The sequence below is a fragment of the Mustela nivalis genome, assembly GCF_964662115.1.
Source record: "Mustela nivalis genome assembly, chromosome: 14".
In the NCBI taxonomy this organism is placed as follows: Eukaryota; Metazoa; Chordata; class Mammalia; order Carnivora; family Mustelidae; genus Mustela; species Mustela nivalis.
Window position 1 is genome coordinate 59,417,369 of NC_139033.1, and position 17,798 is coordinate 59,435,166.

The 17,798-nt window shown below is 37.7% G+C and overlaps 1 protein-coding gene across 1 annotated transcript in view; it reads left to right on the forward strand.

Annotated features, from left to right (window-relative positions):
- The window catches only part of DSC1 (desmocollin 1), a 333,497-nt gene that overhangs the window by 284,811 nt on the left and 30,888 nt on the right, over positions 1–17,798 (forward strand). Inside the window, exons 5-9 of the mRNA XM_082699479.1 lie at positions 9,223–9,333; positions 9,774–9,941; positions 11,687–11,849; positions 12,261–12,539; positions 16,099–16,926. Of these exons, the coding sequence (XP_082555605.1) occupies positions 16,864–16,926 (63 nt within the window). The 5' untranslated portion in view covers positions 9,223–9,333; positions 9,774–9,941; positions 11,687–11,849; positions 12,261–12,539; positions 16,099–16,863. The remainder of the gene's footprint in view (positions 1–9,222; positions 9,334–9,773; positions 9,942–11,686; positions 11,850–12,260; positions 12,540–16,098; positions 16,927–17,798) is intronic.

Below are 17,798 nucleotides of genomic sequence, written 5' to 3' on the forward strand. Positions count from 1 at the left end.
CAAAAATCTGTGTGCTGGGCATTGGGCTGGGTTCTGGGGAGACAATGATGAACAAGACTGATGACGCCCTGTCCTAAGGAAGGACACACTCTAATGAGGAAGATAGGCAAAGAGACAAAAAACAAAAAAAGTAAGCAAAATGCAATGTTACGTTGTAGTAACTGCTAACAAGAAAACAAAGAAGGAGTTGGCAGAGAAAATAATGGGGACCAGGGTACCTACTTTACACTGGGTACCCAGGACAAACTCTGAGATGATTTAAACAGATTCATAGTAGATGAGAATAAGGAGCCACATGTTAGGTGGTGGGGAGGGACTCCAGACAGAGGGACAGGAAGCAGCCAAGTCAAGACAAGAACGACTTCTGAAATGTGTGGTCCTCTGTAGACAAAGTTATTTCTCAATACTTAATCTTCTTCTTTTTCCATTCAACAAATAGGAATTGCTTCGCTCTATGTGGGAGGCATAATTCCAGCCACTGGGAATACACCGTCCCTGAACATAAAGAATTCATCATCCAGGAAGGAAAACGTACTAGTCCACTGAAGGACCTACTAACGTGTAGAAGCCTCATATCAGAAGAGTAGCTAAGGGGCGCGTGGGTGGCTCAGTGAGTTGGGCCTCTGCCTTCAGCTCGGGTCATGATCTCAGGATCCTGGGATCGAGCCCCACATCGGACTCTCTGCTCAGCGGGGAGCTGCTTGCCCTTCTCTCTCTGCCTGCCTCTCTGCCTCCTTGTGATTTGTCTGTCAAATAAATACATAAAAATTAAAAAAAATAAAAAGAAGAGTAGCTAACACCAATTTGGATGGGGATAACAGAACTAGGAAAGGTTTGCCTACAAAGTGATGTCCAATTAGATACATGGACTTAAATAGGAGTTATATGTAACTAACAATACGTGAAAATACATGGATCAAAACTGGTTTGGTTTGGTTTGGTTTCATCGTTCACCATCAGATTAAGAATCTTGAACAAATGACTTCTACATTATTATGGATGGAGTTGTGTGACCCCAAAATTAATATGTTAGAGTCCTAACCCCCCAGTACCTCAGAATGTGACCTTATTTGGAAACAGATGTTATTAGTTAAGATGAGGTCATGAAAGTGAACACTAATCCAATACAACTACAATTTCTAAAAAAGGCAAAATTTGGACACAGAGACACATGTAGAGGAAGACAATGTATGAAGACATGTAAGAAAAGGTAAGGGAAAGACATCAATCTACAAATAAAGAAGAAAGGACTGGAACAGGTCCTTCTATCAGAAGGAACCAACCTTGCTAACATCTTGTGAACTCTGAGATAATAAATATCTGGTGCGTAAGTCACCCATTTGTGGTATTTTGTTACTATAACTCTAACAAATGAATACAAGTATAAACTTGGAATTACAATATCATATTAAATGAAACAAATATGCAGAAATGCATACCCTCACCTACTGACAATATATCATAGGCACACACGTAAACACACATGTGCACATATACATGTACAAACATTACGCCCTGGGGGAGAAAATATTTGCAAAAGATATATCTGACAAAGGTCTGTAATCCAAAATATGCTTAATCCATCCAAAATATACTTAAAATTCAACAAGTACAAAATTATACAAGTAATCCAAAAAATACTGAAAATTCAACAGTAAGAAAACAAAGAAACCAATTAAAAAATGGGCCAAAGAACTTAAGAAACCTCACCAAAGAAGATCCATAGATGGGAAATAAGCACATAAAAAGTTGCTTCACATCAGATGCCACTGGGGAGATGCAAACTAAAATAACAATGAGATATCACTACACACCTACTAGAATGATCAAAATCCAGAACACTGACACCACCAAATGCTCCTGAGAATGTGGAACAATAGGAACTCCCATTCATTACTTGTGAAAATGCAAAATGGTTCAGTCATGTTGAAGACAGATTGGCCCATCATATAATCAATCCATCAAGGGAACTGAAAACTTAGGTCCACACAAACACCTGTACATAGCTGTTTCCATCAGCTTTGTTAATTATATTTAGTTTTATCTATAGTTATAATTAATAATTGCCAAAACTTGGAAGTGACCAAGCTGTCCTTCAGTAGGTGAATAGATAAACCATAGTACATCCAAACAATGGAATATTATTTAGCACTGAAAATAAATGAGCAATCAAGCCATGAAAAGACATGAAAGAAATGTGAATTTATACTACTAAGTAAAAGAAGCCAATTTGAGGAGCCTTTGTACAGTATAATTCCAGTTATAATGACACTCATATGCAAAACTATGGAGGCAAGAAAGAGATCTGTGGTTGTCAGGAGTTAGGAGGGAAAAGGGATGATTAGACAGAGCACAGAGGATTTTTAGGGAGGTGAACCTACTCTGTATGATACGGTAATGATAGATGTATGTCCTTGTACCTTTGCCCACATCTGTACAATGTACACCACCAGGAGTCAACTGTAGTGTAAATTATGGACTTCCAGTGATCATGATATGTCTCTGCGTCCTCACTTGCAATGAACTTAACACTCTTATGTGAGATATTGATAATGCAGGAGGCAGGGGGTGTATGAAAAATCTCTGTACTTTTTTCTCAGGATTGCTGTGAAGCTAAAACTTCCCTAAAAAATAAAGGATCTAAAAAAACCCAACAACTTGTTTCGCAAGGTCTGTATAATGTAGAGTATACAACAAAGTACGCGAAAGCAAAATAAATCCTTCTAATTTGGTAGATGTGAAGTATGTTAAAAAATCTATTTATAGGTAAATATGCCAGCTTTGTAAGTGGTACTTGATAATTAATTCTATATTTTGTTGCATAAGTGACAATGGTTTTCACAGTTACACTGAACTGAAAATAAAACAATCTTTTTAAAAAAAGATAAGGTTTTCTCCAATAACATTAATCATAGCCATGTCCTAACTGCCCAGTTTGCTGTCATTTGCTGGATTTGCAAATTGTGAAGATGGGAGCAACTTCCTTGGGGACTTGATTGCATGTTTTTATTTATTTAGACATTTATTGGAGTTTATTAAAATTAAAAGAGTATACTTTTGCTGTAAGATTGGATAATGAAAATGAAAAGATGTTGTTAAACAGCATATAGACATCTGTATAAATAGGATAGGCTCAAGTTTAAATTGCTGAGGGGAGTAGATGAGATGTCCTTAGAGATCTTCTTGTATTATTTTTTTATTATCAGATTATGCTGGGAAATCTTCCACTTTATTTCCTCACTTCCTGCCAATCCTCTGTCCAAAAATGTATACATAAAAGGACAAGAGGAAGAGGTTCACCTCTGTAGTCATCAGAACCTCTAGAAATGCCCTGAATTTGCTACTTTTCCTCCAAATATCTGTAGTATCCACAGATTGGACAACAGGTGTTTTCTCATTAGGATTTCATTGTTTCCTGTTTTAGAGTAGTGTTCTGTCAGCTTCCTCTTAAGGTAAGGCTAGTGATTCTCACTCTTGGTATGGTAGCACATTAAAATCACCAGGAAATTTTGTGCCATTTTATTTGTGTGTTTTGTTTCTTTCTTAATGAATGTGAATGAGCTCCAATCCCAGAGGTTCTGATTTCATTGGTCTGAGGTGGTGCCCAGACATCAGTATATATATTTAACTCTCTAACTGATCGCAGTGTGTAGCCAAAGTTGGAAATCCCTGATCTGGGCTGTGTTTCTCATCCTGGCTACTCATCCAGATCACCTGGGGCACTTGTTAAAAATACAGATTCCTAGGCCACTCCCTCAAGAACCAGATGCCATAAATCTGAGGTGGACCAAGGAAATCTGCACCTTAATAAGCACACTAACTGCTTCTGATAACTAGCCAAGTTTGAGAAACACTGGAGACGTCCAATAAAAAAATGCAAAACAAGCTAGACTGGTCGTTTTTTTGCTTTAAGACAGAATTTTCTCAAACTCATCTTAACTGCAGCCTCTCATTGAAAAAAATTTCCTTTCGAAATAGTCTACTTTTTTCTGTGTGTGTATGTGTTTATGTAAGTGTATCTGGTTTAGCTATCCATCAATGTCTTTCAGAGCATTCAAGAACCAATTTGCGATATTTATTTTATACAGACACATTCACACATGCACACAATGTAGAAAAACAACAAACTAAATAGTGGTAAAATATTTGTGTATATATAATCACTCTAAACACCAAAAACACTTTTCTAAGTGATATTTTTCTTTGGGAGCATTTCTTGCTCTACAATCAGAGCCTTCTTTCCTTCCCAGTTCTGAATCATCATGTTCTATCCAAACAAATTGGAGATTCTTAATTGACGTTCTTAGAGTCTGACAACACAGGGTCTAGGATGCATATAATCAAGCACATTTTCTTTCAATTTTCAAATCTTCCTCACCAGAACACCTTATGCTCATCCTCATTTTAGAGATAATACCACTAATTGGGGGTGGGAAAGGAGTTCCATTCTGCTGACCAGTCTTTCCAAGCGGCTCTGCCCAATGAGACTGTCTACAAAGCTGCTTTGTTAGACAGGTGTCTTTCAACCAGTGATCAGATTGCAGCTACCAAGTCCAAGTGGGTGGAGTAGGGGTGGAAGGACTCCTATATTTTCATAGTTTAAATATTACGTACAGCATTTTAATTTACATTATCTGCTGTGTTCATGTGTACTTCTCAAATCAGCATGGGGTTCTAGAAATATAGATTTCACCTAGAAAGATCACTTTGCAACTGGTGCTCAGTTGCAACTTTGCAACTGGTGTTCAGTAAATATCAAGTTGTTGCTCCAGACCCAGGAGGATTTCCACATTTAGCAAACGAAGAAAACAAACATAAATGAATAAAACAAAACCATTGTCAACAATAATAAGAAAATAATATATTTTGAGACAATAACAAGTGAGGTTTCCTTCCTTTCTCCCTTCCTCCGTTCCTCCGTTCCTCTCTTCCTTCCTTCTTTCCTCTTCATTATCTTCTTCTCTTTTGACCTATGGATGTTTCTTTAAACCCTCTGCTGTTAGATTTTTTTACTCAGGCTCAATATTTTTATTTTGTTTTAATTCTTCTGAGAAAATGAAATGTTTTGATGTATTTTCTCGCTCTTTCTTTTTAAAAATTTTAAAAAGATTGTATTTATTTATTTGACAGAGATCACAAGTAGCAGAAAGGCAGGCAGAGACAGAGAGGGGGAAGCAGGCTTCCTGCTGAGCAGAGAGCCCGATGAGAGCCCAGAGACCCTGGGATCAGGACCTGAGCCAAAGGCAGAGGCTTAACCCACTGAAAATTTTTTTTTAATTTAAAAAATTCAAATTTTTTATATTTACAATTGGAAATAAAGTGAGATTGTTCAGGTCCAAAAACAGAACATACAGAACAGACAATCAATGCTTTTCTTGTTGGCTGCTTAACAATGAACTTTCCAGAAAAAAAATTAATTAAAAAGAAAATGCCTCTGATTAGAATGAGTGATGATTGCTGTGGTGTAAAGATTGCCACCATAGCTGATTTCAAGCTACCAACTTGATGTCTCTTGTGCAGACGCTAGAAGACATATGCGCTGTTGGCTCTAGAGAACCTAGACATGCAGCTTCAGCATGCCCCTGGCAGGAACTTTACTGGCATTTGTTCATTCAATATACGTTATAACCCAATGAAGTAGAAGAAGAAACACGTAATTTAAAATTAGAACAATTGGGTCTGAGTCTTGGTCTGGCTACTTACTGGCCATATGAACTCAGGTAAATAACTTCATTCTCTCTGAACCTGAGTCCTTGGAAATAATGTATTTAAAACTCGCTTTTTAATTACTTCCTTTGGAATACTTTCTACTTCTTAGCATGTGTCAGATTTATTATCAGGTAAGTCATGTTGATAGTATGTGCCCTTGATAGGATGTAATGAAAACTCCAGTCTAACCATGAGAAAAATATCAGACAAATCTGATAGTACCAGCTCTCCCTGAAACAGTCCAAGTCATCAAAAACAAAGATAGCTTGAGAGGCTATTACAGTCAAGAGGAACTTAGATGTAATGTGTTACCCTATATAAGACAGTGGAACAGAATAGGTACATTAGGTAAAAACTAAGGAAATCTGAATGAAGTATAAACTTTAGTTTATAATAACAGTTGGGTGCCTGGATGGTTCAGTCCATTGAGCGTCCGACTCTTGGTTTCAGCTCAGGTTGTGAGATTGAGCCCAGCGTTGGTCACCACACTCAGTGGGAGTCTGCTTGAAGATTCTCTCCCTCTGCTGCTCTCCCAACTTTCACTCTCTCTCCCCTCTCTAAAAGAAATAGATCTTAAAAAATAACAATGTATCAATCTTGGTTCATGAATAATAACAAATGTACCATACTAATGATATTAATAGCTAATGATATTGGTAATTATTAATAAGCTATTAATAACATGGGAAACTACATGCAAAGTATATGGCAACTCTCTGTAGTGTCTTTGCAATTTTCTGTAAATCTGAAACTGTTTTAAGCATAAAAATAGGAACAGAAAAACCAAGTGTAAAATTTCCTCTGTGATTGTTGAAAACAAATATTATATACTATCACCACTGTCCTCTTCTGTAGGATGAAAATTCCTCTTTTCTTTAACCATTCGCTGCATGATACAACTTGAAATTTTGTCTCTGACTAGGAGTTTCTGATCATTTCCTGCAAAAGCATTGCTCTTTCATGCTTCTTCAGTTTTGATTATACAGTTCTTGGGAGACTGTCTTTCCCCTGGACTCTTTTTTCTGGTTAACTCCCATTCTTTTAAGAGCCACTTAAAACTACTTCCTTCCTTGCAACACACAAGATCTAGTAACCTTGTCTTCTTATCTGCCACGCTGAATGACTTTCTTCTCTGGACTCATAGCATTTGTTCATAGCTGTATGTCATCATGCCCTGTTGTAATATCTTTCTGTTTCTCTTATTACACTGTGAGTAGAGGTCAGCCCTCTCTGCTGAAAACCTAAGAAAGCACCAGTGAGGATAGAAAAGTCATGTTGACTATTGGTTGATAAAGTTGGGATGTTGGTCATACTTGGACCAGCTCTTCCTACTTCTTCCTCTTTTTTAAGATTTTATTTATTTATTTAACAGATTGAGAGAGAGAGAGAGAGAGAGAGAGAGAGAAAGAGCGCTAAGCAGGAAGAATGGCAGGCAGAGGGAAAGGGAGAAGCAGGCTTTCCACAGAGCAGAAAGTCCAACATGGGACTTGATCCCAGGACCCTGGGATCATGACCTGAGCCAAAGGCAGATGTTTAACCAACTGATCCATCCAGGCTTTTCCTCCCAATGCATTTTGGTCAGTTCTCCTGCACCTCTCTCCTTTCAGGTGTTCTTCGTCTTCCTTCTACTTATGGAATCCCTTTCTACCTTTCATGTCTCCACTTATGGGATAGACTCATCTCCCCTCTGAACCTCAGTTTCATTTATAGTTAGCAAGACATCATTAATTGGCCTCTCCTTGTTTTAATGTACTTTTTCAGTTTGTCCGAACTCAGGACCCTTGTCTTATGCTATGCTTGTGTTCCTCACTGGTCACCTTACTAGGTCACCTTACTAACAAATTTGACTAACTAGTATGCACTGATGGTTTGGCTTTCTGGTTATCCTATTCTGCACCAAAAGTCCTTCCTCTGAATGCTGGGAACACTTCAATTCTATACCAATACTTAGCGTGTGTTTATATGTTTGTTGTTCCATTTTCTCTTTGATACATACACATTTTGTCTGCTTAGCAACATTGTAAGCATTTTTAGGGCATAAATTGTTCTTCCCTATGAGCCACAGAAAAGATACTTAATAAATAATGAATTTATTCTACACTCATACTATCTGAGAACCTGCTAAAATATTGGGTCTGAATCCAAACTCTGTGAATGGAATCTGGGAGTTCTTAAACTCTGCATTTTCTAGACTAATTATTCAATGGCAGGGGACTCATCTGTTACCACTTGATTGCAGAAACATTTATAATGCAATAATAATTTGAGCCCAGTGGCTAATTGAGGCTAATTCTTAGAGGGAGTGTGCTTTAAAGGGTGTAGTTTCTTTTGTTTAATGTTGCTCACTCTTAATCCACTTATACTAAGAAAACCACAGTTGGCATAAATCTAAAGTATAGAGGTGTATTTTTAATGCAGTTTAGTCTAAAAATAGTCATGGGCTACTACTATCTCTTTCTCCATATGTAACTATTTATATATTCTACACTAAATCTGTAAGACAAAAATATACTTTATTAATAAAAATAGAAATGTAGATGTTTAAGCAAAGATTTCTTTCCATTCTATATTTTGTCTCTTTGTTTTATGACACAACTAATAATATTAAAGATTTTCCCAATATTTGCCATTTCTTTTAACTGAAATTCACTAAGAGGTTTACGGAATTTAACACTGCTCCTTCTGCTCTAGGTTGGTTAATTATGATTCCTTTGTGCCCCATCAGACAGTTTATTGTAGCCGTGTCATTTAGCACTTTTCTTTGAGCAAATCCTGATCTAGCGTGTGGTACGTAATAGGCATCAGTACAGCTAGTTGAGTCAATCACTCTCTCCTCTTCTATGTTTTCTCATGTCTTGTCTCTTTTTCTTTGCTGGTCTTTCTACCTTTAATTCATTTTTTAAAAATCTAATTCATTTTTAATAGTTTTGTCAAGGATATAATTTTAAAATTATAGACTTGGGTATTTTCCATATATATATATATATTTCACAACTACAGTCTTTAAATTTGTGCCAAAGAATTTTAAAATCCTAAGTATTGTGGTTTTGTTTCAAAATATTGGTATGTATACAATTATTTCATTTAAAGAAGACTAGACTTATAGAATGCTTTACATACCATTTTAAAATATTACAACTCAACTATGCCATCAAGATATCTTCACTTTCTAGTATCTATTTTCTAGTACAATAGGTGAACAGGGCATTTGCCAGGCTACCCATGAGCCAATGTAAGTTGCAGCCTGCTTCTCCTCTGTGATCTGGTACTTCCTATGATTCTCTTCCTAGACTTAGGTTCTCTCTCTCTTTTTCTCTCTCCATATGTAATATATAAAGTATGGTATAATATATCATAAACTAAACTATATATATAGTTTAAATATTTAAATTCATATGTGTGTGTGTGTATATATATATATATGTATATATATATACATATATATATATAAAATGTTACAACATCAGAAAAAATTAAAACAATTCAAAGCATGACTATTCCTCTTAATCCCAGGCAGAAGAAGAAAAAAAAAAAAGAAAAAAAAGAAAGAAAAGAAAATCATCAGAAGTTATTCACGGATTCCACTTCCTGGGCTGCCCCAGTATTCTGTCTTCATTGTTCATGGTATGAATCTTTCTACCCCACTGTCCACTAAGATGAATATCTACCTGCCTCACCAGACCAGAATAGTCCATAGGACAGAGTGATGCAGCAACATTCTCCAGAAGTCAAATTATTTGGTGTAAAATAATACCACCAAGGCTTCAGCAAAACATGCCATAATTGTGCTCTCCTTTCAGAATAGTGGTAAAATAGCAAGACGCTCAGTCTAACAGGCTTGGCTCCGTTAAGGTTAACACCAAGCTTTCTCACTGTACCTGAGCCCTCTATCCTATTTTCGAGAAACACAGCGCACACATGCACACACATCTTCAAAGTAAAGGCAGAAACTCTCCAAAACATTCTAGTTCAAAATCACATAGGAAAACTTTTCCCAAAGGGCAGCATGATTTACAAAATGTTTCGCTATCCACATAATAAAGGTGTTTTGTCTGATCCCGCAGAGTACTCTGTTTCCCATTCTCATCTTTCTAATTATCTTTGGAATGCCGGAAATAGCAGCGTTTCATAGCAACCCAGGAAAAGACCAGCAATCCAATTCCTCATCTTCTCCTTAAACTCATGAAGCAGCAGAGAACCAATGAGATGACAGTCTGTTCAATTAACCTTAGGTAAGAACAAATTCTCAGGGGCGTTTCATGAAACAGGATACAGGATCTGATCAATGGCATTCATTTTTGTTGTATGGAAACCAAGCTGCAAGAACCATGGGGAATAGGTTTTCTTTTCAGTTTAATAACAAGTAAATTAGGAATGGTTCCTTGGAGTAGGTGTCACATTTCCTATAGAAATGACTACATTTACATTGCAATCTAGCCTACAAATCAACTGATAAAGCTCTACGTGGGTTTTGTGGTTGTTACATCAGAAAATAGTAATAGTTTCCTAGGGAATATTAGCATTTCAAAGACTTAAAAGGCAAAAAAAGTTTTTAATAAGTGTTATTATTTTAAAGATTTTATTTATTTATTTATCTGAAAGGGAGAGGATGAGAGAGAGAAAGAGAGAGACTTAGATGGGGAAAGGGCAGAGGGAGAAGCAGACTCCCCGCTGAGCAGGGAGCCTGATGCAGGACTCAATCCCATGGGACTCCAGGATCATGACCTGAGCCAAAAGCAGTCACCCAACCAACTGAGCCACTCAGGTGCCCCAAGGAAAAAATATTTTTGTACTGCCATGAAATTCAATCACAAATATATAAAAGGCTAAAAACTAAAAATGTAACAATCTTCTTATTTCAAAGAAACAATACCATCGAAGACAGTTTTAATTATTAACTTGTTTGGTTTACTTCAACTGTGCCAATTTCCTTATAATTGCCGATATATGCCAACATATTCAAATATTATGAAAAAATGCAGTGACTTAGCAGTTGTGAAAAGGGCTCAACATCATGATCAGACAAATAATTCAGATTCAAATGATAATATCTTACTTATGAATATGGGATTTTTAATGAGCTGTTAATATTCGATTCTGGCTAGGATCCTTGCTGTTTCTGTTCATTTTCAGTGAGAATGTACATCAGAACACTGTTTTTGGGTTATAAGTTGGTTTTATATACCAAGAGCTATTAAATTTCATATCTTTTCACCTAGAATGTCTATATGAAGGACTTTATCTCAAGAAATGATCCTAAATCCAGAAAAGGCTTTTGCTTTCAGGATAGCATTTGTTTGTTTTTAAGGACAAAACAGGAACTACTTTATTGCTTGATGATACTTGATGAGTTTAGACTGAATGACATTAATGATAGGAGAGGAATCTCAGGATCTAGGAATCGCTTCCAGGGACTGGTCACTTTTCTGTTCCTAGAATTGCTGCTTTTCTTCTCTTAGATCTCCTGTTGAGTCTGTAGGTGTTCAGAATGGTTTGATAACTATCAAGCTGAGTTCCTGGGACCAGACAAAATTTAGGTCTCCTACTCCTCCATCATCTTGCTCCTTCCCCAGTATGGTTTTTATAATAATAAAAAAATTGGAAAAACTGGAAGTACTCAATTTTAAGGACTGATTAAATCAATTGTAGTGCACTTATTTAAAGGAATTTAATATTGTTTAATACATGTCTATATAGGACTTGCCACGTTATGGGACAAATGTTTGTTCTATAAAAATTATTAAGGGGAAATGTATGCTACAGAATTAAATTGGTAGCACAGTATAACAATGTTTAAAATTCTATACACAGAAACTAGACTAGAAGATACGTACTGGAAGATTACATTTAGATTATGGTTGAAGCTTTCCCCCTAATTTTCCATCTTAACAAAGTTTAGGTCATGAGCATCTATTCTTATCCATAAAAATAAAAATTTAATAACATTATTTTATTTAGTTATTTATTTATTTGACAGTGAGAAACATAGCAAGAGAGGGAGCACAAACAGAGAGAGTGGGAGAGGAAGAGGCAGGCTCCCCACTGAGCAGGGAGTCAGACCTGGAATCATGACCTGAGACAAAGGCAGACACCCCACAATTGAGCCACCTGGGTACTCCACATTATTTTTAATATGTAAGGTAAATAATTGACAGTAAGATTCCATGTATCATAGAAAAAAAAACACATTTTTCCAAACATTTAATTTTGAAGACCAGCAAAGAAAATAAAAATTGGAGGAAATTTCAAGAAGTGAATAAAAGTCTAAAATATTCATTATGTGCATTTGACCAGGATTTTAATACTAACTATATCGTATGAAGTACTTTAACTAGTCTTCAAAATACTAATAGATTTTTAGGTCCATGAGGGCAGAGATCATGTTTTCTTCAGCTTTCTGTCATCAGCACCAGAGGTAGTGCTTAGAGTATAGACACTGTTAATGAATGATTTGGTGCATAACTGGTATGACTAAAATGACAAATAAAGAAATGATCAGTTTGGAGGATATTTGCCTGCCAAACTATTAATCTTCCTTTTTCTGTTGATAGCCTGTGGTTGTTTTGGGCAATGCACTCTCTGCCACTTTTTGCCTATGTGATCCAGTCTGGCCCTTGACTTTAAATTTATGGACAAAATTTGGCTAGTGGAATTATGCGTTGTCCAAGCTACTGGAATCAAGATATGCTTTTTCAACTATGGATTACCAAGACAGTAGAATATAATCTTAGAGCTTCTGGTGGCTATCTTTGCCTCCGCACTGAGGAAACTGAACAACAATGAAACCAACAGGAACAAAGAGCCAGGAGATGGAGAAAATCAACAGCGTGGTAAGATCATTTGACAACTTGGCTCAAGCTATGCCTGAATTCAAGTTATCCCTGGACTTTCCAATCACATGACTTAACAAATCCTTTTATCCCCAACTACTATGTTTTCTTTTGTTTCTCTTAAGCCAATTTGAATTAGGCATGAGTGCTGAATAGAGTTCTAAATCATACAGAGATGTTATGCTGATCTTTCTTTTCATAGGTTTGCCAACAGTTTTTTATAATGGGAAGTGGTCATTTTTTAAGGTAAAATTAATCCATCCTATATGCAAGCAACCTCAAGAAATCATTCCTAATAATTATCAGTACTTATGAATTACTTCTAATTTTCAATAACCTTTTGCCCAGATAAAGGACCTTTGATTCCAATGGAATTGAAGGGGCTTTCCACTGTGGTACATTGAATTTATGGGATCCAATGTGTCTTTTATAGCAAAAAAAAAAAAGCACTTTTATTCCTTTGTTCATACACTTCTACCCTCCCATGTTAAGATCATACACCCTCATTTATCCCTGTAGTTTGTTATCTTGGGTCATACATATTTAACAGAAAGTGTCTTATTATGGGTTCATCAATGTACATAGATTCCTACCAGTCCAGAGTCTTTTAAAATAAATTGGGTCACATGACAGAGAGAATAATTCTATCAGTACATGGCCATTTTGAGGCCTTCAATTTATTCAAAGATAACACTGTCTACAAGTTGGCTGTGCATAAATATTTCTGAAGAAATTTGTCACTAAACAATGAATCTTGGAACACTGAAAAAAATTAAATTAAATTAAGATTAAACAACAAAACAAAACATGGGGCACCTGAGTGGCTCAGTCATTGAGTGTCTGCCTTTGGCTCAGGTCATGTTCACAGGTTCCTGGGATCGAGCCCTGCATCAGGCTCCCTGCTCTGTGAGCCTGCTTCTCCCCCTGCTGTACTCTCTCTCTCTCTCTCTCTGTGTCAAATAAATAAATAAAATCTTAAAAAAAAAAAAAAAGTAAGAAAAGAAAGAAATTTGTCACTATTTCCTGAAGACACTTTCTTGAAAATTCATAAGAAGGTATATTTTCTCAACATGTCTTAAGCTAAAAACTAAAGAACTATAAAGGCCACATGGGTTTTTAGATTTAAATCTTTCTCTGTATGATCATAAATCAGTGGTGGAAATCAGGTTATGTGATACTGACATATTGAAAAATTTTTTTCTTCTACAAGATTCTGCATTTAGAATATAATCATTGTCTAGTCTTAATTTCTCTCTAAGTGGCTAAGTTATTTAATATTTGCTACAGTCTTCTTTTACCCTATATTTTGAACTAGAAAGAAAACTATATTTGTACTTTCCTTCAGAAAGTTGTACTTTTTAAAAATTTTAGTAAGATGTCTGTCTTCCTTTTTTCTGTATATGGTGTTTATCTTCCAGCAGAGGTGAGAGTCCTATATATGCACCCTTAAATATTTGTTCAATGAATGCATCTGTTTGTGCATCTTTAGGTAGCTTTTACACAAGAGACCTTGGATTTACAATAATTTTGTGTTTGTTTTCCTGGAAGCGTAGTTGCTTTGACGTTTTATTGCACACTTAGGCAATTATATGGTATAAAACATTAACACTTGCTATGAGCCAGATACTGTTCAAAATGCTTTCTATGTATTATGACATTTATCCTCATACTAACCTATAAATTAGCAGCTATTGTTATCCCATTTTATAGATGAAGAGTCTGAGGTACAGAGGGGTTAAGTAACTTGCCTAATGGCATATTGGTAGTGAGGAGTAAAGTCAGGAGTTGAAGGCCAGGTAATCTAGGTTCAGAGTCTAAGCCCTTAATCTGAAGAATCCAAGCTGCTAACCACTGTACTTCACCATCAGTCACTCAGCTATGCTGGTAATTTAGACATAGATTAGAACAAAATACAACTAACATACACGAAAAAAAAAAAGAACTTTTTCCGAATAACCTATAATATTATAACTATATTTAGATATACCTATATGTAAATATACACCTGACCAGGCAGAAGCATACACAGACAGAATTACACTTGGATCTGTACATGTATGGTCAGATAATTATTCCTATTTCTATATTTCCATTCTTTTCTTTTCTCCCAAAGCATCAAATATGAAGATATCCAATTAAAGTGACTTTATTTTCTGAACAAATTCCAGTGCAGACACAGGATGTATTTATTGGTAGCTATACCTTCGGCAATAAAACACTACCAGATATCTTGAGTTCTAGTTCCCTGGTCTTTTATTTTGCAAATCTTCCCAGCCTCTACGTGCAAAGAAGCAGTTATATCCCTATGTCCGCATTTATATGCAGGAAAGGCATTGCTCCCACTGTTGAATAACCAAAAGAAAATCTTTCACCCTTCCTTTCTCAGCAGCACAGATATTGTGCTGTGCCTTTACTTTTCAGTTAAACACGAGGTCAAAATGTCAGTAGCAAGAGCAGGAAGAGTAATTTCATGTAAAAGGATGTGTAACGTAACGTAAATGGTTTAACAACCATTTTACTTGATCATAGAATGACTCTCACAAAAGAGGCCAGATGCTCACAGTTTTCCAAACGATGGACTGCTATAAAGAGGCATTAGGTTATAACGGCTTCTGAATACATTTTAAGTATTAATAACTATTAATAAATATAATAAGTATTAATAAGCCCAATCTGGCTTATTCAGCAAGGCTGAATGCTTACACACCTGATCACTTTCTTTCCCTTTTAAAGATTTTATTTATTTATTTGTCAGAGAGAGAGCGTGCCCACAAGCAGGGGGAGCGGCAGGCAGAGGGAGAGGGAGAGGGACACAAGACTCAAATCATAGGACCCTGAGATCACGACCTGAGCCTCAGGCAGATGCTTACCTGACTGGGCCCCTCAGACATCCCACGCCTTATCACCTTCTGCTCCTTTTCAACATACGCGTCTGTATTTATCATTGAAATAAGAGGGCAGTGAAAAAGTAGCATTTTAGTGACAGTCAGGCCTGGTTCTAATGTGGACTTCTCCATCGTCTGTGGGTCAGCTAGCAAAAGATGATTACATCCTTTCTAGTGGTTTCATCATCTCCAAGGAGCCCTTGCTGGGCTGTTTGGGAGGAATCACTGAAATGCCTACCATGGTTCCTGATTTTTAACAGTGGCTCAGGAAATAGGAATTTTAGTTCCTTCTCTGTAGGCCAAATGAAATAATTACCATTTGAAAATATTTACCCTCTTTTTCTAATGTCCCTCATTGCTGATGGGTGCCATTGATACTGGACTCGCTGAGTCGTGGCAGGAAACACGATGCTTTAGACCTCCTTGCAAGCATCATTAGTGTTTAAGAAACTGAACTGCTTGGAATATGGTACTTTTAGGCTAGGAAAGCCCACATGTGAGGTACCAGTAATTAGGATGAATGGCGTGATTTGAAAGAGAGCTGGTCTCAGATCGTAGTTCTCAAATAAGGACACTGAAAAAAATGAAAAATGAAAAAAATTCATTGCGTCACAAGTAGCAAAAAGAATGCCATAAAAAATGATATCCCAGCTGTTTCTTTATTCTCTTGTGAGGTCTCTACACACTGTGCACCTAGAAGACCAGACCCTGGGGGACAGCCGATGACGGGGTGTAGACACAGCGAGGTTGCCGCTGTGACCACAGCACCAGCTCTCCCTCCCATGGAGCCGCTGCGGAACACCTGTGGCAGACAACACCTAAACGCCTCGATGGGGAGATAACGTCTGATGGCTGTGATTGCACAGGCCTATGGCCCCGGATTTGCCAAAACTGCAGCTGAGGCGGTATCACTTCCTTGTACGGAGCTGGTGCACCATTTCTCTTTGCACCCAGGGGCAAGACAGGTTAATAAGGCCAAGAAGGAGTGGAGGACGTGGGAGTGGGTAATAACCGGGGAGCATCAACCTGGGGGGAAAGGAGGAGGGCTGAGGATGGAGGGTGTTCCCTCTTGCTTCTGCCTATGTGTCAAGTGGCAGGAGAAATTTTGAAAGCTGTAAGGAGGAGCTAGTGACTGGGTTTTGGGGTGTTTCATACCCCACCCTCCCCACTTGTAGGAAAACCTCTTCACATTCAGAGGTAATTGAATTGGAAGGAGGAGGACTGGCCTGGAAATAGGAGGAAAGCAATTCTCCGGCTGCTCCTTCTGTCTTTTATCGCTTTGCCTCCTGACTCTCCTCCAAACCCAGCTCAGCTGCGCCAAGGTGGCCGCAGCGTGCCCCGCACACGTGCCAGCCATTGGGAATCTGCTTAAGCCCAGGGTGGCATCCCAAGCTGCCCTGCTATCCAGCCACCAGTCCTGACCATTGGGACCACTTCTGATGGCTGCAGCCTCTGCTGCCCCAGGGAGCATCTTCTGTAAGCAGCTCCTTTTCTGTCTCCTGGTGAGTAACAACCAAAGGATTAGGGAATTCAAGCGTGTCACTACGTGCTTCCTCCCTCCAGTTTGGGCTTGAAAGAGAGTAGGGGTGGCAGTGGAAGTCCAAGAAGATAGACTGGGAAAACAAAAACAAAGCTGAGGCAAATTCAAGGGAGAGTTGAGAGACCCGTGACCTGAGATGGCTGGTGTTTTGTTTACTCTTAACGTGCCCACTGCCTGGATGTTAGAGTTTTTCAAGGGATTCCCCGGTTCAGTCTTGCTGTGGTGTTTTCCCAAGGAGTCGTGGAATGAATTCATTCCTCGGGCACATGGCCCAGACGTTCTGAGGTTTGCTTTTGCTAGGAGTCATTAAATAAGCTGTCGATATTTTACATGCTTAGTTCCACTCAGCTGCGAAAAGAGGAAAGGGAGTCTGGGTGAAGGTGCAGTTATCCAGAACTTTCATTGTACCCACCAGGAGCTAAGAGATGAGCAGAAGTCGTAGTCTGAGCAAGAGGTTTAACCTGAGAAAAATAATAAAAAAGAAATTCAATTATGTGACCATCATTGAAAAAATTCTATTAAGTTGACTTCCACTTGGGTTTTTTAGAGCTTTGTACGTGTGTACTCAGGTGCTGTTTTTCTCTCGTGGGGATGAGGGAGAAGGGTACTGGTCCCATATCTCCATATGGCATTTCTGAGCCGTGAATTTCCTTTCTTTCCCGCTCCATTTTGGCAAAATCCTTTAGCTTCAAAGTATATTTTAAGAATTTAAAGATTTCACTGCATGGGGGTAAACATTTTCTCCATATAAATATGTGATGCAGGGTTGATGGTCAAATTCTCATTCTGTAACTCCCTGGGGAGTGGGAGGCAGACAACAACCTCAGAGATCAC